This window comes from Psammomys obesus, unplaced genomic scaffold (assembly GCF_907164565.1).
Source record: "Psammomys obesus unplaced genomic scaffold, mPsaObe1.curated_primary_1811, whole genome shotgun sequence".
NCBI lineage: Eukaryota > Metazoa > Chordata > Mammalia > Rodentia > Muridae > Psammomys > Psammomys obesus.
This window is the reverse complement of record NW_026592890.1, coordinates 25,644,672-25,664,336: the sequence shown is the minus strand read 5'-3', so window position 1 is coordinate 25,664,336 and position 19,665 is coordinate 25,644,672. Positions and strand designations below refer to the sequence as shown.

The window sequence follows — 19,665 nt, the reverse complement described above, 5'->3', positions numbered from 1 at the left end:
ACATTGAATAGCATGAGGTTTCAGTGCAGTTTATAGTAGTGTCTACAGCAACAAATAATTCCATTTAATGTTGTTTTGTTTATTCAATATAGAGTTTCTCTGTGTAGTCCTGGCTGTTCTGGAACTCAGACTCCAGGCTATTATAGAATGCACCTGTGTCTGCCTCCCTAGTGCTGGGATTAAAGGTGTGTAGCACCAGGCCTGACTCCTTTTGATATTTCAATAGAGACCTAATTATAGTGAGGTTGACTTGTCCTAATGTTAAATTAAAGAAAAATCATTCCCTGGGCTGGGGAGATGGTTCAGTTAGTACCTACTGTGTGAGCACGAAGAACTCACATGAAGTGTCAGGAGCAGCAGCTTTTACATGTGGGCTCAGTGCTGAGTAGGAGGCAACAGAAGGCACTTACTGACTGTTTAGTTTAACTGTGTAAGATCTAGGTTCCGTGGAAGAGACCTTGTCTCAAAACTCATGGAAAACAATTGAATAAGACACCTACACGCAGGCATACAACACACACGGGTACATGCACACATTACATGTCCACGCACCAGACACAGAAGGTAAAATCTTTCATATTTGTTAGTGAACCAGTTTGGGAAACAACAACAACAACAAAAAAAAAAAAACCCAAAAAACAAAAACAAAAAAACACGTAAAACCTTCATTTAATCATCTGTACTTGAAAAGCACTTTTCATAGAATAAGACTAATTTCTTAAGATGTTTATTAAATATGATGCAGTACAACAGAATAAAAATTTACTAGTGGCAGAGAAGAGACAGATTGTTGAACAAATGATCTTTAATGTTTGATAAGGGCTGGAGGAAATGATATGCCAGATTTACAGTGCTTTACTAAGAGGAAACTAGAAAAGGAATGAAGTCTTCTCACAGCCCGCAGGAAGCAAAGTGACCTGCACACTTGCTCAAGAGCTGACACTAGAGCTCAACAGGTCAAGCACTCGCCAAAGCAAGCCTGGTTCAGCTCAGTCTCTGGAAGCCACAGAGTTAACTTCTGCATTCCTGTGTATGCCACAGTCACACAGCATGTACACTTTTTTTTAAGGTGCCAACGCAAGGCTGGAGGGTTGAGGGTGGGAAAATGGTTCAGTCACTGCAGTCCTTCCTATGCATGCTTGAAAACTTGAGCTCCTGGGCTCCCACTTAAAGCTGGGCACAGCCGTGTCTGTAATCCCAGATTACAGATGGGGATATGCAAAGATGGCTGTTGGGCAGAGATTCAATATTTTATTAAAACTTTGTAGTTTCAGTCAGACATCATGATTTAGTACTTTTCTGGTTGGTTGGTTGGTTTGTCTGTGTCTGTGTTTTGTTTTGAAACAGGATCTTATTATGTAACTGTGGCTGGCCTGGAACCCATAGAGATCTGCCTTCCAGTGCCTCCCAAGTACTGGGATTAAAGATATGTACCACTATGCATAGTATGTTTTAATAGATCAAATTATCATTCACATTCTCAAGGTTTTCTGATATACTCAATGTTTCAATAGGATATATTAATTTATAATCCAAATTAAAAATTTGCTCCTGGTTTTATTATCTATTCCATTTCTTATATGCTGTTTATTTTACAGTACAACTTTAGACAGCTTTCTAAATACTGTTCAATCCTATGTTTAGTTTGTAAATTTCAACTTTTGTAGCAAAAAAGGAAGCATCATTATTACTGTTGTTTGGTTATTAACAAAAGGACAAAAATGCATGGTTTTATTTTAAAATTGCAAAGGAAATGCTCCATTTAGTTTGCATGGCAGTCTTGTCTTTTAACCTCAGCGAGCTTAATAAATACAATTCCAATGTTATATAAACTCCTTAACTTACCAAACCACATAATCTAATGAAGTTGTGTCTTAAAGTGCTTAAGGCCTAGTACCTTGTATCATTTTGTGACATGATCCTTGCTAAAGCTCACTGGTCACAGTGAAAGAATCCTGTGAACATATTTATGTACCTACTTTTTTTAAAATCTGAACATTGTTAATGTATTTTCTGTTATACAATTGTGTATATTTTTTCTTTTACTTAGTTTTGCCAAAAATAACGTATAATCAGAGATTTAATTTCAGCACTTAAAATACATTATCATAAACACATTATCTAAACATATCATAAAACATTTTTAGAAGATACACATACATTTCTTATACCTGGATCCAACACAAAGTAATTTGTGCCCTGGTAGATTATATGGGTATAAAAGACGAGCTTTGAAAAGCCAGGCATAGTGGCACATACCTTTAATACCAGCACCCCAGAGGCAGGGGCAGGCAGAGTTCTGTGAATTTGAGGTCAGCCCGGTCTGCAGAAAGAGTTGCGGGACAGCCAAGGCTGTTACACAGAGAAACCCAAGTGTTCAATTCATTTTACTTCCTGATATTTTCAAAAACAAGTCTGTAGTCACCAGTTATTTTAAATTCATTTTTTAATCTTTGTGATGACACTGATAGCTATTTTGTTTTTATATTATTTCATTTCAGAAATATTCAGTAATTCAGTATTATTAAAATTTGTTGACTTTTACTGAGTTGTGTTAAATCATTTCTTATGTATTTATATCAACAGGTTGGTGATAGTATTGTTCACAAAGCCAGAGAGACCTTGGAACGAGCAATTAAACTAGTGAATGATACCAAGAAATGGGGTGCTAGGGTTGTTTATGGTGATACTGACAGGTAATGGATTTAGGGTTTTGTAGTTGGGTTTTTTGGGTTGGTTTGGGGGTATTTTTTTCCTTGTTCATTTTTTGTTTTGTTTACATTTATTCATATTTTCATTTTGTGTTTAAAATAGCTTAGGGGAGATCCTTTTAAATATATGCTCCTATATCAGTCTTCTCATCCTTACGATCTTTTGGTTGGATAATCCTTCTGAGTCTCTTCTTTAAGTCCCTTGAAGAAGTAGTGGAAGTAGTGATGGTCATAGTAGACAGCTGCAGGCTAAGGGGATGGCTCAGAGTGAGTAAGAAGATTTGCTGTAGTACCATGAAGACCTGAATTTGGATTCTCAGCACCCATATTAACTCTAGACATGGACACATGGGTAAGCCCAGCACTAGAGAAGCAAAGACAGGAATATCCCTGTGGTTTGCTGGCTGCCACCATAGCAAGAAAAGAGACAGCCTCTCAGAACAAAACAAACAAACAAACAAACAAACAAACAAAAAAAGGTGTGGGGGGAGAGTTCGATATCATTTAGGCTAGAAGTGCAGTTTAAATGCTGTTGAAAGTTCACACACTTAGGTTAAAAAAAAAAATTGTTACCAACTAGTCAGTAATGAAGACATAAATGTGAACTCCATGTTTTGATTCCCAGCAAGTGCTTTCTCTCTCTCAGATTTCACAGGAGAGTCTACCAGTGAAATGTATGGACAGTATCACTTTAATCATCATTCATTACTTGATGCGTGTAAGGACAGTTCATTTAGAATTCTAATGAGAACAATAGCACCCCAGCCTAGTATAAATAAGTTATTGTAGGTACAAAAAAATCCCAAAATATGTCTTTCTTAATAATTAATTCCATTTAAGTTAAGCCTAATTTTTTTCATTGGGAGGATAATTATGATAAAAGGTTGAAAAAACTGCCTAAATACTGTGGGCTGGAGAGATGGCTCAGCACTTAAGAACACTGGCTGCTCTTCCAGAGGACCTGAGTTCAATTTTCAGCCCCCACTGTAACTCCACTTCCAAGGAATCTGATACCCTTTGCAACACAACTGTTACACTGACACACTCTTAGGCAAAACACCCATACAAATAAAGGTAAAGTAATAATAGTAAAGAGCTGTCCTTTAAAATAAAGAAGTAAATTATAAATAATGCTTGGCAGAGTGGAAAAGAGAGCTCAGCTAAAAGAAAGAATCTGAAATCTTTCTAGCTATAGTCCTAGTTGATTAATGTGGCCAAGTCATAACTTAGCTTCCCTGACTCAACTACTTAATCAGCTGAATGAAGGGATTTGCTAATTAATGAGACTCATCGTTTGCCTCCCTCAATTTCAAGGATCACAATTCATAAAGATTCTTAGGTCTCATCTGGGGAGGATCAGTTACCAGGATATCAGAAGGACTCAGGAGGCTGTTTTACTGGAGCAGTCTTTATTGCTACTCAATTAAGTGCAATAAATAAGCACACTAAATGCTATACTGGTTCAAACCGTTCTTCATATGGTAATGGTTCTCGTGCATATTTATTCCATCCAGTGGGGTAGTACCTGCTTCAGTCAAAGACTAGAGCCACTTATAATTGTTAGGCAGTACAGAGAACAACTTCCAGTAAGAATATATATACTTCCAGAGTAGGGAAGTAAAATCAGAATCTTAGGAATTCATCAGACCATAGTTAAGAAAGCCTCCAAGACAGCACTTATATCCCATTTACTCCCTAGAATGTTTACTAATCATTATTCTAAGTGTGTATTTGAACGTCTTAACCTACACATGAATGTCATTTAAATGTGTTAAAAAGTAGTGACGGGAAGAATCTGATGTAGAACTTTTCACCCAGTGTGGCACACCTATAATCCTAAGACTGGAGAGGCAGGGGCAGAAGGATTTCCCCAAGTTCCAAGCTGAAGTGTGCCACACCGTGAGCTCCAGGCCAGGCATGACTAGATAACAAGCAATAGTGACAACAAAAACACCGTTTCTTTTTTAGACTAGTTATCTCTGTTCTGTGACCAAAATTTCATATTAATCCAGGTCAGTTTCCAAATCAAATTAGCCATAACAGAGTATCCAACAGCAAACCCACTAATACCATTAGGTTAAATCTCAAATCTTTTAAATTTCAAAGCATAGTGATTGTGTTTGTATGTGTGTATACAAACACCAACTACACGTCTGTAGGTTTTGTACTCCTGACTCAAGGGTTAACATGACTCACTTTCTATTACTGTAGATTAGTTTTATTTTTTCAAGTATTTTATATAAACGGAATTATACAGTATGTGCTTTCTTATGTCTGGTCCTGAAGAGTGAGAACTCTAGGAGACAGATGGGGGAGAATGTTAGAGAACATGGAGGTGAGTGCTATTCTAGAAGTATGTCAACTGTGCTGTGGTCACTTGGGCCATCTGGTAAAGTAACGACTACTACGTGTTTGGATATCATTCACACACACACTTAGGTTTATCACTGTTCAAAGTACGTGAACCTAAGTAACCAGCCACTACTTTAGTCAAGGTACAGAACATTTCTGTTGCCATGAAAAGCTCTCATTTCCCCTGTCTGGAATCCATCATCTCTCAACTTCCATACTGCATGCAGCCACATCTCTGATTTCTGTCAACATAGCTCAATTTTACTTGTTCTTAAATACATGTGTATATGCATCTTGTTTTTAAAATGCTCATATTCATCATTGCAACTGAAAACCTTAAAAATAATAACCTTTCATAATGAAAATGGTTTGGTGGCCACTTATTAAACATACCCTTAGCATAAAAACCAGCAATCCCATTTCTGTATGTTTACCTACGAGAAGGTAAAAGGAATGTTCATGCAAAAAAAACATGTATATAAATCTTCTTTGGAACTTTATTCATTATAGTTAGAATAGGAAATTTAAGGTCCACTCACACAGTGAAATAGCCAGCCATGAAGAGGAACTAGCTGTCCCAGCATCATAAGTGACTCTCTCAGGTATCCAGAGTGAGAGCCAGACACAATCGAGTATGTATGCTATAGTTCCATTTATACAAAATTCTTGAAAAAACAAAACTAATGTGTAGTAACAGAAAGCCAATCATGTGTTAATCCTAGGGCAGGAGTACAGTTTTATAAAAATGTTGTTGTTGTTGTTGTCTGGTTTTTGATTGGGGGCACTGGTTGGTTGGTTGTTTTGTTTTTGATTGACTTAACTGTGTTCCATACCCAAACTTAAATGTCCAGGGATGATCCTAGGACTTTCTTGGCAGCTTTAATGTCTAAGTTTTAGTTGAAGCTTAGCCTTTCAGAGCTGTAATAAGGTATACTGTAAGTATCCAAGAGGAAAGGGGTAGTTAAACAGGAAAGCTATGATAGGAAGCAACGTAAGAAGGAACAGGAACAGCAAAGTAGGTCATCTTGCTTTAGACTGCTTATTAGTCAGAGTAACTCTTGATGAAATTTGTTCTTATACTGGCTTCCGCATTACCTGCTGTATTTTTAATCTCTTAGTATGTTTGTGCTACTGAAAGGAGCCACTAAGGAGCAGTCTTTTAAGATTGGTCAAGAAATTGCTGAAGCTGTTACTGCTACGAATCCTAAGCCAGTGAAACTGAAGTTTGAAAAGGTAAGGGGAGTAGAGGGTTAATAATCAGAGTTTACATGCCTCTTAGAAGTTTCTGACTCAGTCAGCAATCTGTCGCTCCATAAATATGTTGAATATTAAAGGTTTTAGTTTTAAATAATCTCTCAGTTTGGTAGAGTTGTATTTGTACATAGAAGAAACCGGTAATGGTATGCCTTTAGGAACTTCTCACTGTTTATTTTTATAGCTTTAGTTTTGTGTTGTATGTGGGTATAAAGTAATTTAAAATTAATATATGATTGATGGCTTTTGAAAAACAGTGTCATTTTAAGTGGAAGCAAGTTATGCAGAAAAAGAAGTTAATGGTTAAGGAGTAATAGCAACTCATTTTGTATGCTTTCTCATTCCAAGTTTTAGATAGGAATTCATTGCATCCTCAGGAGTAGTTAAATATTTCATAATGACATCTGAATGCAGAGAACAATAACAAGAAATTGGTAATAGTTGGGGGAAAGTGGTTACTGAGAGTCATTTTGTCACTTTTACTACAGGTGTATTTGCCCTGTGTTTTACAAACAAAAAAGAGGTATGTGGGTTACATGTATGAAACACTGGATCAGAAGGACCCAGTATTTGATGCAAAGGGAATAGAGACAGTCAGAAGAGACTCTTGCCCTGCTGTTTCAAAGGTAAGTTCTGTGTATGCTGTTTTCAGCAATAGAAATTAGTACCTAAAGAATCTAGTACAGATGTAACTATCATTAAACGCACATCTAGGTGAAGGAACTGTGTATCACATAATTACATGGAACTACAGAGGGAAATGTTACTTTAGTGTTTAGTTTCACACTTTTTCCCATATCTTTGTTCTGTCAAAATTATGAGTTTCTTTCCTTTCACCTTCAGTGATAGGATAGCTTCTCATGTAACAGCCCCCCCAAAATAGGGAGTCGGATGGAGACGAGAAACTATCAGCTGGGGGGGGGGGTATCAGCTGGGGGGGGGGGGGGAAAAAAAAAAAAAAAGAGACTGTCAGATACCTCTCAAGAAACTGAATTCATTCCCGACTTTCTAAAAATCTCACTATATCAATCTACTGTATGCCAGATCATGTCATATCAGACATACTTGTAGCACAGAAAACTCCGTCACTTACCAGCACTATACAAAAGGCAAATGGCTAAATTTTTAGTTTTTGACTCATTGGTAGTATTTAAATTTCTCATCTTTTCTTTAGCTAAGTTGGGTTCTTTCAGTACATAAGATTTGGTCCTGGTTCTTATTCTCCAAGTGCATTGACTGTTTAAGAAAAACAAAGTTTTCTGTTTTTTACCACATAGCAAATGTTTCTTAATATCATTCCAATATAATTTTTCTCAAACTATATGATATTCTTAGAAATAGCAAGCTATATAAAGTCTCATATTTTCAGTTTCATATTTTTATTATCTAATCACAAGATTGTGTCTGTGTGTGTATGTGTGTATATGCATTTGATTCCAGTACCTGATAACTTTTTAATGAAAACATAACAATAATGCTGAAACATACTGGGAGATATTTTCTTTTCTGCATCTTTTTGTTTAAAGATACTTGAACGTTCCCTAAAGCTGCTGTTTGAAACAAGAGATATAAGTCTAATTAAACAGTATGTGCAGCGACAGTGTATGAAACTCGTGGAAGGAAAGGCCAGCATACAGGATTTTATCTTTGCCAAGGAGTACAGAGGAAGTTCTTCTTACAGGCCTGGAGCTTGTGTTCCAGCTCTTGAACTTACAAGGTAATGAAGCACACAACAGCCCTGTCTTCAGTTCACAGCCATGTGTTGCAGAGGTCATCTTCAGTGCAGTCAGAGAACAGCTAGCCAGCCATAGTCCCACATTAATCTCGAGGAAAATCAAGCTGTTTCCCCGTGCTTTGTAAAATCTCTTTCTCTAGGCATTTCTTAGGAAACTAAATACAATAAAACTGTTGTGTCTGATTACACTTGTTTCTTATGTAGCAAAATCACTAGGTGATCCTTGGTTTGGATCCACCAGAGCATTCAGATGTCATTCCACAGATTGTTTAGTTAAATTTCGTCGTCTTTCGCTGTTAGATGTAACAACACTAAGGACTCAGACCATCAGGTAACACTGCTATAGAGAGGAAGTTCGGGGCTATAGCACTGTCTACTTGAGATCAGCTGAGTGAAGTGTGTATGTAATGTGAAGGTAGCCCTGTAGATTGCTCGTGGTTTCCGGTTTAATTCTGAATAATTTGCTGGGAAGGTGACTTCTGTGACAGTCTATGTACTTCATTTGGATTTGAACAGGAAAATGCTCACTTATGACCGGCGCTCTGAGCCTCGAGTTGGAGAACGAGTGCCGTATGTCATTATTTATGGGACACCCGGGCTACCCCTTATCCAGCTGATAAGGCGCCCAGCAGAAGTCTTACAGGATCCGACTCTGAGACTGAATGCCACCTACTATATCACCAAGCAAATCCTCCCACCCCTGGCAAGAGTCTTCTCTCTTATTGGTATTGATGTCTTCAGCTGGTATCAAGAATTACCAAGGGTAAGCTTACTAAATAATACATGTCCTATAAATATTTCACTTCATATTTCAGTATAACTAGATTTTATTTATGTGCTGTGAGAAATTGTCCTCCATTATCCAAACTTACAAAGATGCCATATTCTCCAGGCTTCCTAAAAGAGAAACTGTGAATACCTATATACACCTTCATAGCTTCTATCAAGTTTTCCAAACTATAGAAACAATAAAATGAATCCCCAAGAGTTTCAGCCACAGAGATAACTGGATAAATCAGCTAATAGAAAATATATGAATTACAAAATTACCTCAAAATGGGTGGGATTTTTAAAGATCTCTTTTTCTTTATGAATATTTTTGCTTACATGATGTAAATGCACATGAATGTGGCTGGTACCAGTGGAGGTCAGAAGTGGACATAAGAATATCTTGGATCTGGAGGTAAAGATGTTGGTGAACTACCATGTGTGTACTGGGAACTGAACCAGGGTCCTCTGAAAGAGCAAAAAGTGCTCTTAACCACTAAGACATGTCTCCGGGCCCTTTAAGAGACCCTGCCTCATGGGGGGTAATAGAAGTAAGCCCCTGAGATAGACCTGTGAGCTCCATATGCTATACACTAGCACACATAAATACACAAAATGGATGGAATAGTAGCTGGGTGTTGGCATGCACCTATAATTCCAGCACTCTGAAAGCTGGAGCAGGAAAATGGTGAAATTAAGGTCAGCCTCAGCTACAAAGCAAGATCTTGTCTCGATGCAAAAGAATATATGGGATAGAGTATCTACACATAGTCCTGGAGAAACTAATGAAAGAACTAATCTTAGAATACCATTTCAGTGGAGTAAAATGCCCAGTGTAGAAGTTTAGAACAGAGCTTTGCTTGAACTCTTCTTGCTTAGTTTACTTTAGTCATTAGGTGCCTGAAAAGGTAATATACATGTCTAAGCATCTGGGGTACAATCTTCTAAAAGAATACTCATTTTCTCCTTGTGAGTATTTACCGCAAATGTACTCAATCATTTGCCATTACCCATGGTATTCAAACAAACTGATAAAACTTGTTACTTAAATTACATTTTTGTTTTTGTTTGTTTGTTTGTTCAAGATAGGGTTTCTCTGTGTAGCCTTGGCTGTCCTGGACTCTATTAGTAGACCAGGCTCTATAGCCTGGAACTCATAGAGATCTGCCTATCTCTGCCTTGCTGAGAGCTGGGATTATAGGCGTGTGCCACCACACCCGGCTTAAATTCCATTTTTAAAAGAAAGGAGAAATAGAAGCTAGGAAAGTAAGGTTAAAACTGTACTTCAGAGAATTTGTGCTGGCTAACATAAAATGCTATATCCTGGATAGAAGCCAAGAAACTCAGTTTTGTTTTGTTTTGTTTTTACATGACCAGCAAGAATTCTGAGTTGATGACATTTTTAAGATAGTTTATTCCTTAATATTTATGCAAAGTGATTTTCAGACAACACTACAAGACCCCCAAGAGCATATTAATTCAATGTAAAAATAGTACCAGATCTCTGAAACAATGGTTAATGCCAACTAAAGAATTCCTAGGCTACATGTAGTCAATTGAATTTGAAACGCTTTAGGGTTACTTTCATTAGACCCTTACACTCTCCTGCCTAACAAAACAAGGTATCTGATGATAGTGATTTGGAGGTTCAGGGGCTGCACAGATAGTTCAGTGGTTAAGAACACTGTTTGCTCATACAGAGAGCCTAGGTTTAATTCCGAGCATTCATATGGTGGCTCCCAACCATCTGTAGCCCCAGTTCTAGGAGATCCAGCAGGCGTGTGTGTTGCACATGCAGGCAAGCAAAACATTATACATGTAAAGTAAAATAAAATCTTCTTTAAATGTAGGTGCATTTAAGTCTTTAAAAGACTTTGGTCCATGAAGACTTTGGTCACTTGTATACTCCAGTATCTAAAACTGTAGTTATTCAACATTTGTTCAACGAAAGAAAGAAAAAGCTGTAATGAGATGACTAGCTGCTTTGCTGTGAAGATCACTCTGGCTTATTTCTGAATTGATGTTGTTACAGATCCAGAAAGCTACCAGCTCCTCCAGAAGTGAACTTGAAGGGCGGAAAGGCACAATCTCACAGTATTTCACTACTTTACACTGTCCTGTGTGTGATGACCTGACTCAGCATGGCATCTGTAGTAAATGTCGGAGCCAACCTCAGCATGTAGCAATCATCCTCAACCAAGAAATCCGGGAGTTGGAACATAAGCAGGAGCAACTCATAAAGGTACAGCCTCCATCAGTAGATCTGAACTTGAGTCTGTGTGTTCAGGGAGAGAGCATCAACTCTTCCGTGCAGAATAAGATGTGAAACCAGTATGAAAAGTGAAATGAGCCTTCTAAAGAAATAACTCCTAAAAGTTTAAAAAATACTAGTTGGGGTTAGAGAGATGGCTCAGTGGTTAAAAGTGCCTATTCTTGTAATAGACCCATGTTCAGTTCCTAGCAACCACGTGATAGACAGTTACCAGCTACTGTAACTCCTATTCCACAGATCTCATGCCCTCTGGCCTCTGGGGATCTGCAGGAATGTTATACACATTAGCTTACTCAGGCACATACACATAAATATTAACATTTTAAATTAACACTGCAATTTAACTAAATAGTAAAAATGGCTTAAGTTATTTTATAATTTAGTTTTTGGTGTTATAGGATAGTGTGATGTTTATTGAAACCTAGACTACAATGGCCATCTACTGAATTTCTTTACTTAAAAATAATAAATGCAAGTGTTGCAGCTCTGAAGGGAAAGGCTTCTCCTAGAGAAGTGTTGCAGCTCTGCTCCAGCTGCTGCACAGGAAGGTTTCCCCAATGCTAGTGTAACAGTTCTGCTCCAGGAGGGGATCATTTCCCCCAGTGAAAGTGTTACAGTTCTGCTCCTAGAGGTATCCCGGCAATCTGGAAAGGGAAAAACTTCTGCTCAGGGAAATGAGTAGAAAGGAAGGCTTTATACAGTATACCTTTGTGATGGAGCTTTCTAAGATAGAGTTTTCCAGGGTGAGGATTGGTGGGTTTTCTTCACCCTTTTATCCTACATCCCCCCTCTTTGTTTAATAAATAATCAGAGGTTGGAAACAGGACAACGTAATTGTTAGACTACTTCCTGCTGATTTGGGATGTTGAGGTCCTTGGAGCAAGTTTGATCCTAGGTGTCATGGTACGGTTGAGTGTTGCAGGCCTCTGGCTCCAGAGCTAGGGACTGGTAATCTTGTAATAACTAATTAGAAATCTTTTGGATCTGTTGTTGAAGAAACTAAATAAGCAAGGTGCAATTAGTAGAATTAAGAAAAGGAGGAGAGTGGAATTAAGAAGGGTAGTATCCGGTTTTATACTGGCCTATCAGTGATCCACTGGCCAGAGGCATCAAGCTGTTTACATTTTAGGAGATCTGTCTGGATTTGTCAGATCTTGCCTTTTACTATACCTGATTGTTTAACGTAAAAACAGCATTCCTCCACAAGGAAGAGACAAAGACCACTTCTCTCTGCTGTCAGTAAATCTAATCCTCGCCAATCTTACAATACTACTGCTGCCAGTCTTGGAGGGTAAGGATGGTCTGAGCCACCTGTTGAAGATTTTGGATAAACTGAGAGGAAAACGGATGGTAAACTGCTAGAAAGGGTACCACCTGAATCACTCATTTATCATGCTGTGCCACTTATAAACTCAGTGACAAGAATTGGCAATTGGTGATGCAAATTCTTCACCGGGGTGCCACTCCTAGTTTGGAAAAAGGAACATAGGTGCACAAGTCCCAGACCACCCCAGCAGGGTAGGCAGCTGTATACTTGTGTGGCACAGGTAATTGAATTACCATGAATGTTTGGACATAGTACTGAGGGTTAATGTATTACAGTCTGCAGACTCCAGTGTGCCCACACAGTGTGTTCCTGAGGAGTTAAAGCAGTCTGTAATACCAGAGCGATGTGGGAGAGGTAAGGGGTGGTGGCAGAGATGAATGCCTTAGAGCAGTTACCAAGTGGTGAAGTGAATCTAGGAAGACAATGGGCAAGGCGACCAATGGTGGTTATGAGTTTGACCTAGAAGGGACACACAACCAATATTCTCCAAAGCAGTCAGCCAAAGTATTATTCAATAGCTGATACATAGAGGGTAAGGTCTGATACAGGAGATGGTGTGACAGAGAGGTGGGATCAGTTTCACCTAAAAGGGGAGACAGTAGAATGTGAGGACCTTTGAGGAACATTGGACCACTTCTACTGAGTCTATACCTCGGGGTTGAGAGAGTGGGTTGTGTACCAAGCCCGACCCTATTGGGTTGTGCCCTCCCTCCCTCTTCTTCTTGCTTGCACCCATCCATAGTGAACTCTGTGTAGGGAGATTGAGGTTCAGGAAGCCTATACTTGCTCAGCCTGCTTTCTTATAGAACTCACGACCACCAGCCCAGGGATGGCACACGCACAACGGGCTGGGCCCTCCCCCATTAACCACTGATTGAGAAAATGTCTTACAGCTAGATCTCATGGAAGCCTTTCCTCAACTGAGGCCCCTTCTTCTTTGATGGCTCTTGCTTGTGTCTAGCTGAACAAAAACCATCCAGGACAATGGATATAATTGGAATCAAGTGTGTCTCCTAAGTGTGTGTGTGGAAGTTTTCATAATCAGAAATTAAAGGACATGCAGTGAGAAATGGAAACATATTAACTGCTAGATCTCTCTCAGTCCAAGACTGGTCAAGGAATTAAAAATAAATACAGCTGTGTCCTGGAACTTGGGAGGCAGAAGCAGATGGATCTACAGAGAGAGTTCTAGGACAGCCAGGGCTACACAGAGAAACCCTGTCCCTAATAAAAAAAAAAACCAAAATAAATAAATAAAGTTTTGGAGGATTGAAAAATTGTAAACTAGTCTTTAGGGCTGTGTATCACACTCTGAAGCACAAAGTTAGACAATACATGTTTTAGGTGTTTATAGAATGTTTAAATTTTGACCATGTTGGGGTTGGAGAGATGGCTTATCCTTCCTGCTCTAAGCAGGGAAAGATGAACACTGGAGGGTGTGAACTTTCACACCAGTGTCTAAAAAGAGGGAAACTGAGAAGGAAAGCTTCAGTCTTTCACTCACGGCAAATGAGGCTTTGCACTGCCAGTATTGACCTCCATCAAAAATGATGTTCACTGTCCCATCCTAGAAACATAGTGGTCTCTGTCACCTGTGGTAAACACTCAAAAATTACTTTCTTTTATTTTGAGGATTATAATTTAAGCCATTTTCCCTTCCCTTTCCTCCCTGCAATCCACCCTTCCTTGCTCTATTTCTAATCCATGGCCTCTTTTTTCATTAATTGCTGTTACATGCATGCATACATACATATTTTTATTTGTACATACATACAAAGTTTATTCACTTTGTATCCCAGCTGTAGCCCCCGCACCTCTCCAAGTCCATGGAGAGCAGGGGTTCTCCTCCCCTTCCATCTGCCCCTAGCTTAATCAGGTCTCATCAGAACTGGCTGCATTGTTCTCCTCTGTGGCCTGACAAGACTGCTCCCTCCTCAGGGGGACGTGATCAAAGAGCCAGCCATTGAGTTCATGCCAGAGACAGTCCCTGTTCCCCTTACTAGGACACCCACTTGGATACTGAGCTGCAAGACGGCTACATCTGAGCAGGGGTTCTAGGTTATATTTATGCATGGTCCTTGGTTAGGGTATCAGTCTCAGAAAAAAACCCTGTGCCCAGATATTTTGGTTCTCTTGCTATCGTTGTGGAAGCTCCTGTCCTCTCCAGGTCTTACTATCTTCCTCTTCTTTCCTAAGATTCCCTGCACTCTGCCCAAAGTTTGTTTATGAGTCTCATTATCTGCTTTTATACAAGGCTGGGTAGAGTCTTTCAGAGGCTCTCCGTGGTAGGCCCCTGTCCTGTTTCCTGTTTTCTCCTCCTTCCAATGTCTGTCCCATTTGCCTTTCTGAGGGGATTGATCATCTTACCCAGGATCCTCCTAGCTCACCTTCTTTAGGTGTTTAAATTTTTGTACTAGAGGGCTAATATCCAGAATATATAAAGAACTAAAAAAGTTAAAAAGCAACAAATCAAGTAACCCAATTAGAAAAATGGGATATAGGGCTAAACAGAGAATTCTCTGTAGAGGAATATAGAATGACAGAGAAACACTTAAAGAAATGTTGAGCGTCCTTAGTCATCAGGGAAATGCAAATCAAAATGACTCTGAGATTACACCTCAGGCCCATCAGAATGGCTAAGATCAAAAACTCAAGTGACAACACATGCTGGAGAGAATGTCTCGGAGAAAGGGGAACCCTCCTCCACTACTGGTGGGAATGTGACCTCTGGAAATGATACATATTTTTAAATACAGCCTGCTCCACCTGCTCAGTCTCTACAGGGTTACTTGTATGTACGTTTTCAGGCCTGAGCATTTGCTTCGTATAATCCATTGGTGGGGTCTTCCCAAGGGAAAGACTGTTTCTCCTACTCTCAGAGTTCCTATAGTCCCTCCTATAGTTCTTTGTGTTGAGGCTTCCTGGGCTCTCCTCTGTCAACTTTACTGTCTCTATTCGTTCAGGTCATGTGTGGGCAGTCATGTTGGTTAGACTTTAGAATTGTAGCTTCTGACATTACTAGAAGAGACAGTCTCACAGCAAACTCCCTAATCCTCTAGCTCTTACAGTCTTTCTGCCCTCTCTTCCACAGTGTTCTCTGGACTCCACCACTCTGCATTTTTGATTATGTATGGTTTTCTATAACAATCTCGGTCTCTTGCAAAAAGAACTTTCTTTGATGAGGGGTGAAGACTACACTTACCTGTGTGTAAGGACAGATGTTTAGGATGTAGTTAGAGATTATGCTAGTTTAGTAAAGTGGTAGTTAGAGGTTTGCCTCCAGGGTCCATGACCTTACAATGTATTCTTTAAATGTCTACCTCCTTAAGTTAAAATGTAAGTATCCTGCTTGTGTTAAATTTTTAAATTTAAGTGTGAATCAAGCTATAATACTCAGGGTTTAAATCACAGTAAAAGCCTTGAAAGTAAATATTTGAGCTAAACTTGAGTATTCTAACCTAGATTATTTATCAGACAGGCACAGAGAGTTCTTAAATATTCATCAGTTTGTCCTGGCACCTGAGTGTAGCTATGGCTGAGTGTAGTACATACAGCTGCAACACAGAAATGCTATCTGGAGGATAGATTTGGGTCTTTTGGCAAAAGGCTTCCTAAAACAGTGTGCTCTGTCTTTTCAGAGTGCGTGCTTTCAAGCAGTTTGGCCACAATAGCCGGTGTACTTAGGAAAGTGTGCCCTTCAGTTGACCAAAATTTCAGTGCCCTGTGAGGCAGCTTTAAACCAGAAGCCCTTTCACAAATGAACTAGAGCTAGAACTGCGTGAGCTCATTCATCTCTTTGCACACGGTCTAGTGCTGTTGCTGCTTGCTATCCTGTGTGCTCGCTCACTCACTCAGAACACTGAAATGTGTTCTGAGACTGGCCTAAGAACTCGTTGGCTCAGGTCATCTTCCTACCTGAGCCTCCAGCGACGCTAAGACAGCATGCTAGCAATTTAGGCCCCTTTTCTAACCACATAACTGTTCTGTATTTCCTTGACTCTGAAGAGTTCTCACTAGTATTGGTTTAAACTAGTTTTTCATATTTTAGTACTCATTTTAACAGCATTTATGACTTGAAACTAAGCATCATTTATACTCTGGTTGTTTAAGTCATAATAATGTTTCCCTTTGCTAGAAATGTGTCCCATGATTGACTTTTGTTTGGTTGGGTTTTGTTTGTGTTTTTGAGACAGGGTTTCTTTATGTAGCCTTAGCTGTCCTAGACTTGATTTGTACACCAGCCTGTCCTGCTGCTTGGTGGCCTTGGAACCTGGCCCCTCCTTCAATTATATTCTTTATTATTGACACTTTATATTTGACTATGGATTAGAATGTGATGATTAGATCAGATTAATTGGTATTTCTTTGTATTAGGAATATTCCTTCCCCTCCCCTTTTTGGGCAAAGGGTTTTATGCATCCCAAGCTGGTCTCAAACTTGCTGTATAGCCAAGGATGGCTTTAAACTTGTGCCGATCACCCCACCTCCCGCTCCCGCGTGCTGGGGTTATAGGTGTGCACCACTACACTCAGTCTGTGCATACGTAGTGCTGGGGAAGGGACCCAGGACCCTTGTGCATGCTAGGCAAACACTCTCAAATGCTTCTCTTCTACCTCTTTTGGGATAAGTACTATAGCTTGTTATTGCCATGCTGTATTCAACACTAGGACTTAGTCTTCCAATCTAAGTGCACTTTGATACCTATTGTTTATTCCCCTCCTCCTCTCCCAGCCCTCTAATGATCATGATTGCACCCATTATTTCTATGAGATGTGACCAATTTTAATTTCTATATCTAAAAATATGTTTTTATCTGCCTGTGCCTTTCAATATAACAGGGGTGTATTGTAAATGACAGTTGAGCAAAGAAATTAAATGAATCTGTATTTATTATACAAAATGAGACCATTTTGTACTTTTGTGAAATATCCTTTAGAAGTACTAGGCTTCTGAGAGATTAAACAGATGGAACTTTCTGTACTGAATTAAGTTTGCCAGTAATCTAAGGTGAGCAGAAAGGAAGGTGCACAGAGCAGTCCTATTGTCTTATCTGTTTTTCTTACACTTTCAGATATGCAGGAACTGTACGGGTTCCTTTGACAGACATATCCCATGTGTTTCTCTCAACTGCCCAGTACTTTTCAAACTCTCACGAGTAAACAGAGAATTATCCAAGGCACCATATCTACGGCAACTACTGGACCAGTTTTAAGCTATCAGTGTCACAGAACTCCAGGTGCTATCTGTTCATTGTTTACCACTCACCTCCTCTGCATGGTGCTTTCTCGACTTCCATCAAGTCAAAGCTGTTCATTGTCTGTCTGTCATCAAAGACTGAAGACTTCTGCCAACCGAATTAAGAAGTATACATGTTGCTCTCTGGACAGCTCACTGCTTACGATGTACAAATAAATGCTCATTCTTCACCTCTTAACGTTGTTCTGTAATGCAGGTGTTGGATTTGCTCCCGTTTATGTACCATCATCTTGTAAATCCATTTGAACAGATCACGTTTACTTCCCTGTGGAAGGAACACTGAAACCTCTTAAAGAAAAGTCATTCGTGTGTATTCCTTAAACTGTCTGTATCAAGACCGTGTTGCTTAGATATATCCACTCACTTTATAATTTTGACTGCAAAATATTTTGTAAATACACTTTTTTACTTTTCAAACAACTGAGTAAAATAATGTGCAATGAATTTTATACAATGATTTTCACGTTGTTGGTATATCTCCTCTAGGTTTTGCTTGACTCAAAGGTAGATTTGTTACTTTGGTCAAACTGTGCAAATAGTACCATGTGTAGCATTTTTGAAACATTCTTTTCTAAAGTCTTGCTTTAGCTACTAACGGGGCATTGTGAGGAACTGTGCAAAGACATTTTTGTTACAAACCTGTGGGCCTGTTGCAATACTTTAAAAATAAAATAAAAAATTTATTCCATTTTGCTTGTTTTGTATAGACATTTCTATTGCTTCTAAATATGCTTAAAATATTTTCTTTCCTTATGTACTGTACAGTTAATCTTATTTGCCATCCCTTGAACACAAATGTGTATTTAGGATATTTGTATAACTGTATAAAATGAAAAAGGAATTATGTGGTCGGTGCATTGTTTTTTAAACTGGAAATCCTTTTGTTTTAAGAGTTAATAATGGAAACCAAATTAAAATTGAATAAAATATGAAATATAGTGCTGTGGCCTTTATGTTGCCATAAGTAGAATTCTCTCATCTGTTTTCTAAGAAACATGGGTTCCATCTAACCCTAGGCTTTCCTGAATTTTAGTGAGGCAAATTTAGGGGCTAGACATGGCTCAGTTGGAAAAGTGCTTGCCTAGCATGCAGGAGGACCATGAGTTCAAGGTCATCCTCACCCACATAGTGAATCTGAGGCCAGCTTGCCTACAGAAGATCCTATCAAAACAAACAAAAACCAGGCACTTGGTGGCTTCTCTCTGTAATCCCAGGAAGACTGGGGCAAAGAAACAAGTTCTAGGTCAGCTTGGGCTAAATGTAGTAAGCTACTAGCTGTCTTGGATGGGAGGGATAAACGTGGCTCATTCTTACAAACTGACTGCCATTGTTTTGCCGAAATTTTAGGATTAGCTTTTTTTAAAGAGAACAGAATATTCTAGAAAAAAGTTAGCATTCACCTTTTAGACCAGATTGGTTACTGGTAGGCATAACTTCACTTACTGTATACAGTCAGACTTTCAGTTCAGGACCCTGCAGAGGGAGAAGCAAAGCAACATTACTTCTTTTTAAAAGCTTAAATGCCAGGCTTTTGGTTTTTCCCTGTAGAAAAGGCTCATATTGCTGTCTGATTACCAGAAGTCTGCTGCCAGGGATTTTGTTCTTATTTAGACAGGGTTTCTCTGTGTAGCCCTGCTACCCTGGAAATCTGCAGACCAGACTGACCTCTAATTCAGATCTACCTGCCTCTGCCTCCCCAGGGCTGGGGTGAAAGCTGCACCACCACCCCACCCCCCCCCAGCCACTGCCAAACTTTAAATATGTACGTCTTTAAATACTGGGAAGATTTTCTTGAAATGACATAGCAATTATGGAATCAAAAAGATACAAATCATATCTTTGAACATATCTCTCAAAAGTCTTTTTAAAGCATGGCAAATCCTCACTTCCTGGGATCTTTTTGTGTTTTGTTTTGGGGGTGGAGATGGGGATGGGCCTGAAGCCCAGAGATTAGAATTGTACAGCCAAGCGTGAGAGCGCACACCTGTAA

At 39.2% G+C, this 19,665-nt stretch overlaps 1 protein-coding gene across 4 annotated transcripts in view; it reads left to right on the top strand.

Moving 5' to 3' along the window:
- Rev3l (REV3 like, DNA directed polymerase zeta catalytic subunit) overlaps positions 1-18,609 on the top strand; it is a 135,692-nt gene extending 117,083 nt beyond the window's left edge. For all 4 annotated transcript variants that reach the window (XM_055615881.1, XM_055615880.1, XM_055615883.1 and 1 more), the window contains exons 26-32: positions 2,587-2,696; positions 6,182-6,296; positions 6,806-6,943; positions 7,844-8,034; positions 8,569-8,815; positions 10,853-11,062; positions 17,491-18,609. In XM_055615881.1, the coding sequence (XP_055471856.1) occupies positions 2,587-2,696; positions 6,182-6,296; positions 6,806-6,943; positions 7,844-8,034; positions 8,569-8,815; positions 10,853-11,062; positions 17,491-17,631 (1,152 nt within the window). In that variant the 3' untranslated portion in view covers positions 17,632-18,609. The remainder of the gene's footprint in view (positions 1-2,586; positions 2,697-6,181; positions 6,297-6,805; positions 6,944-7,843; positions 8,035-8,568; positions 8,816-10,852; positions 11,063-17,490) is intronic.
- The last annotated feature ends 1,056 nt before the right edge of the window (positions 18,610-19,665 follow it).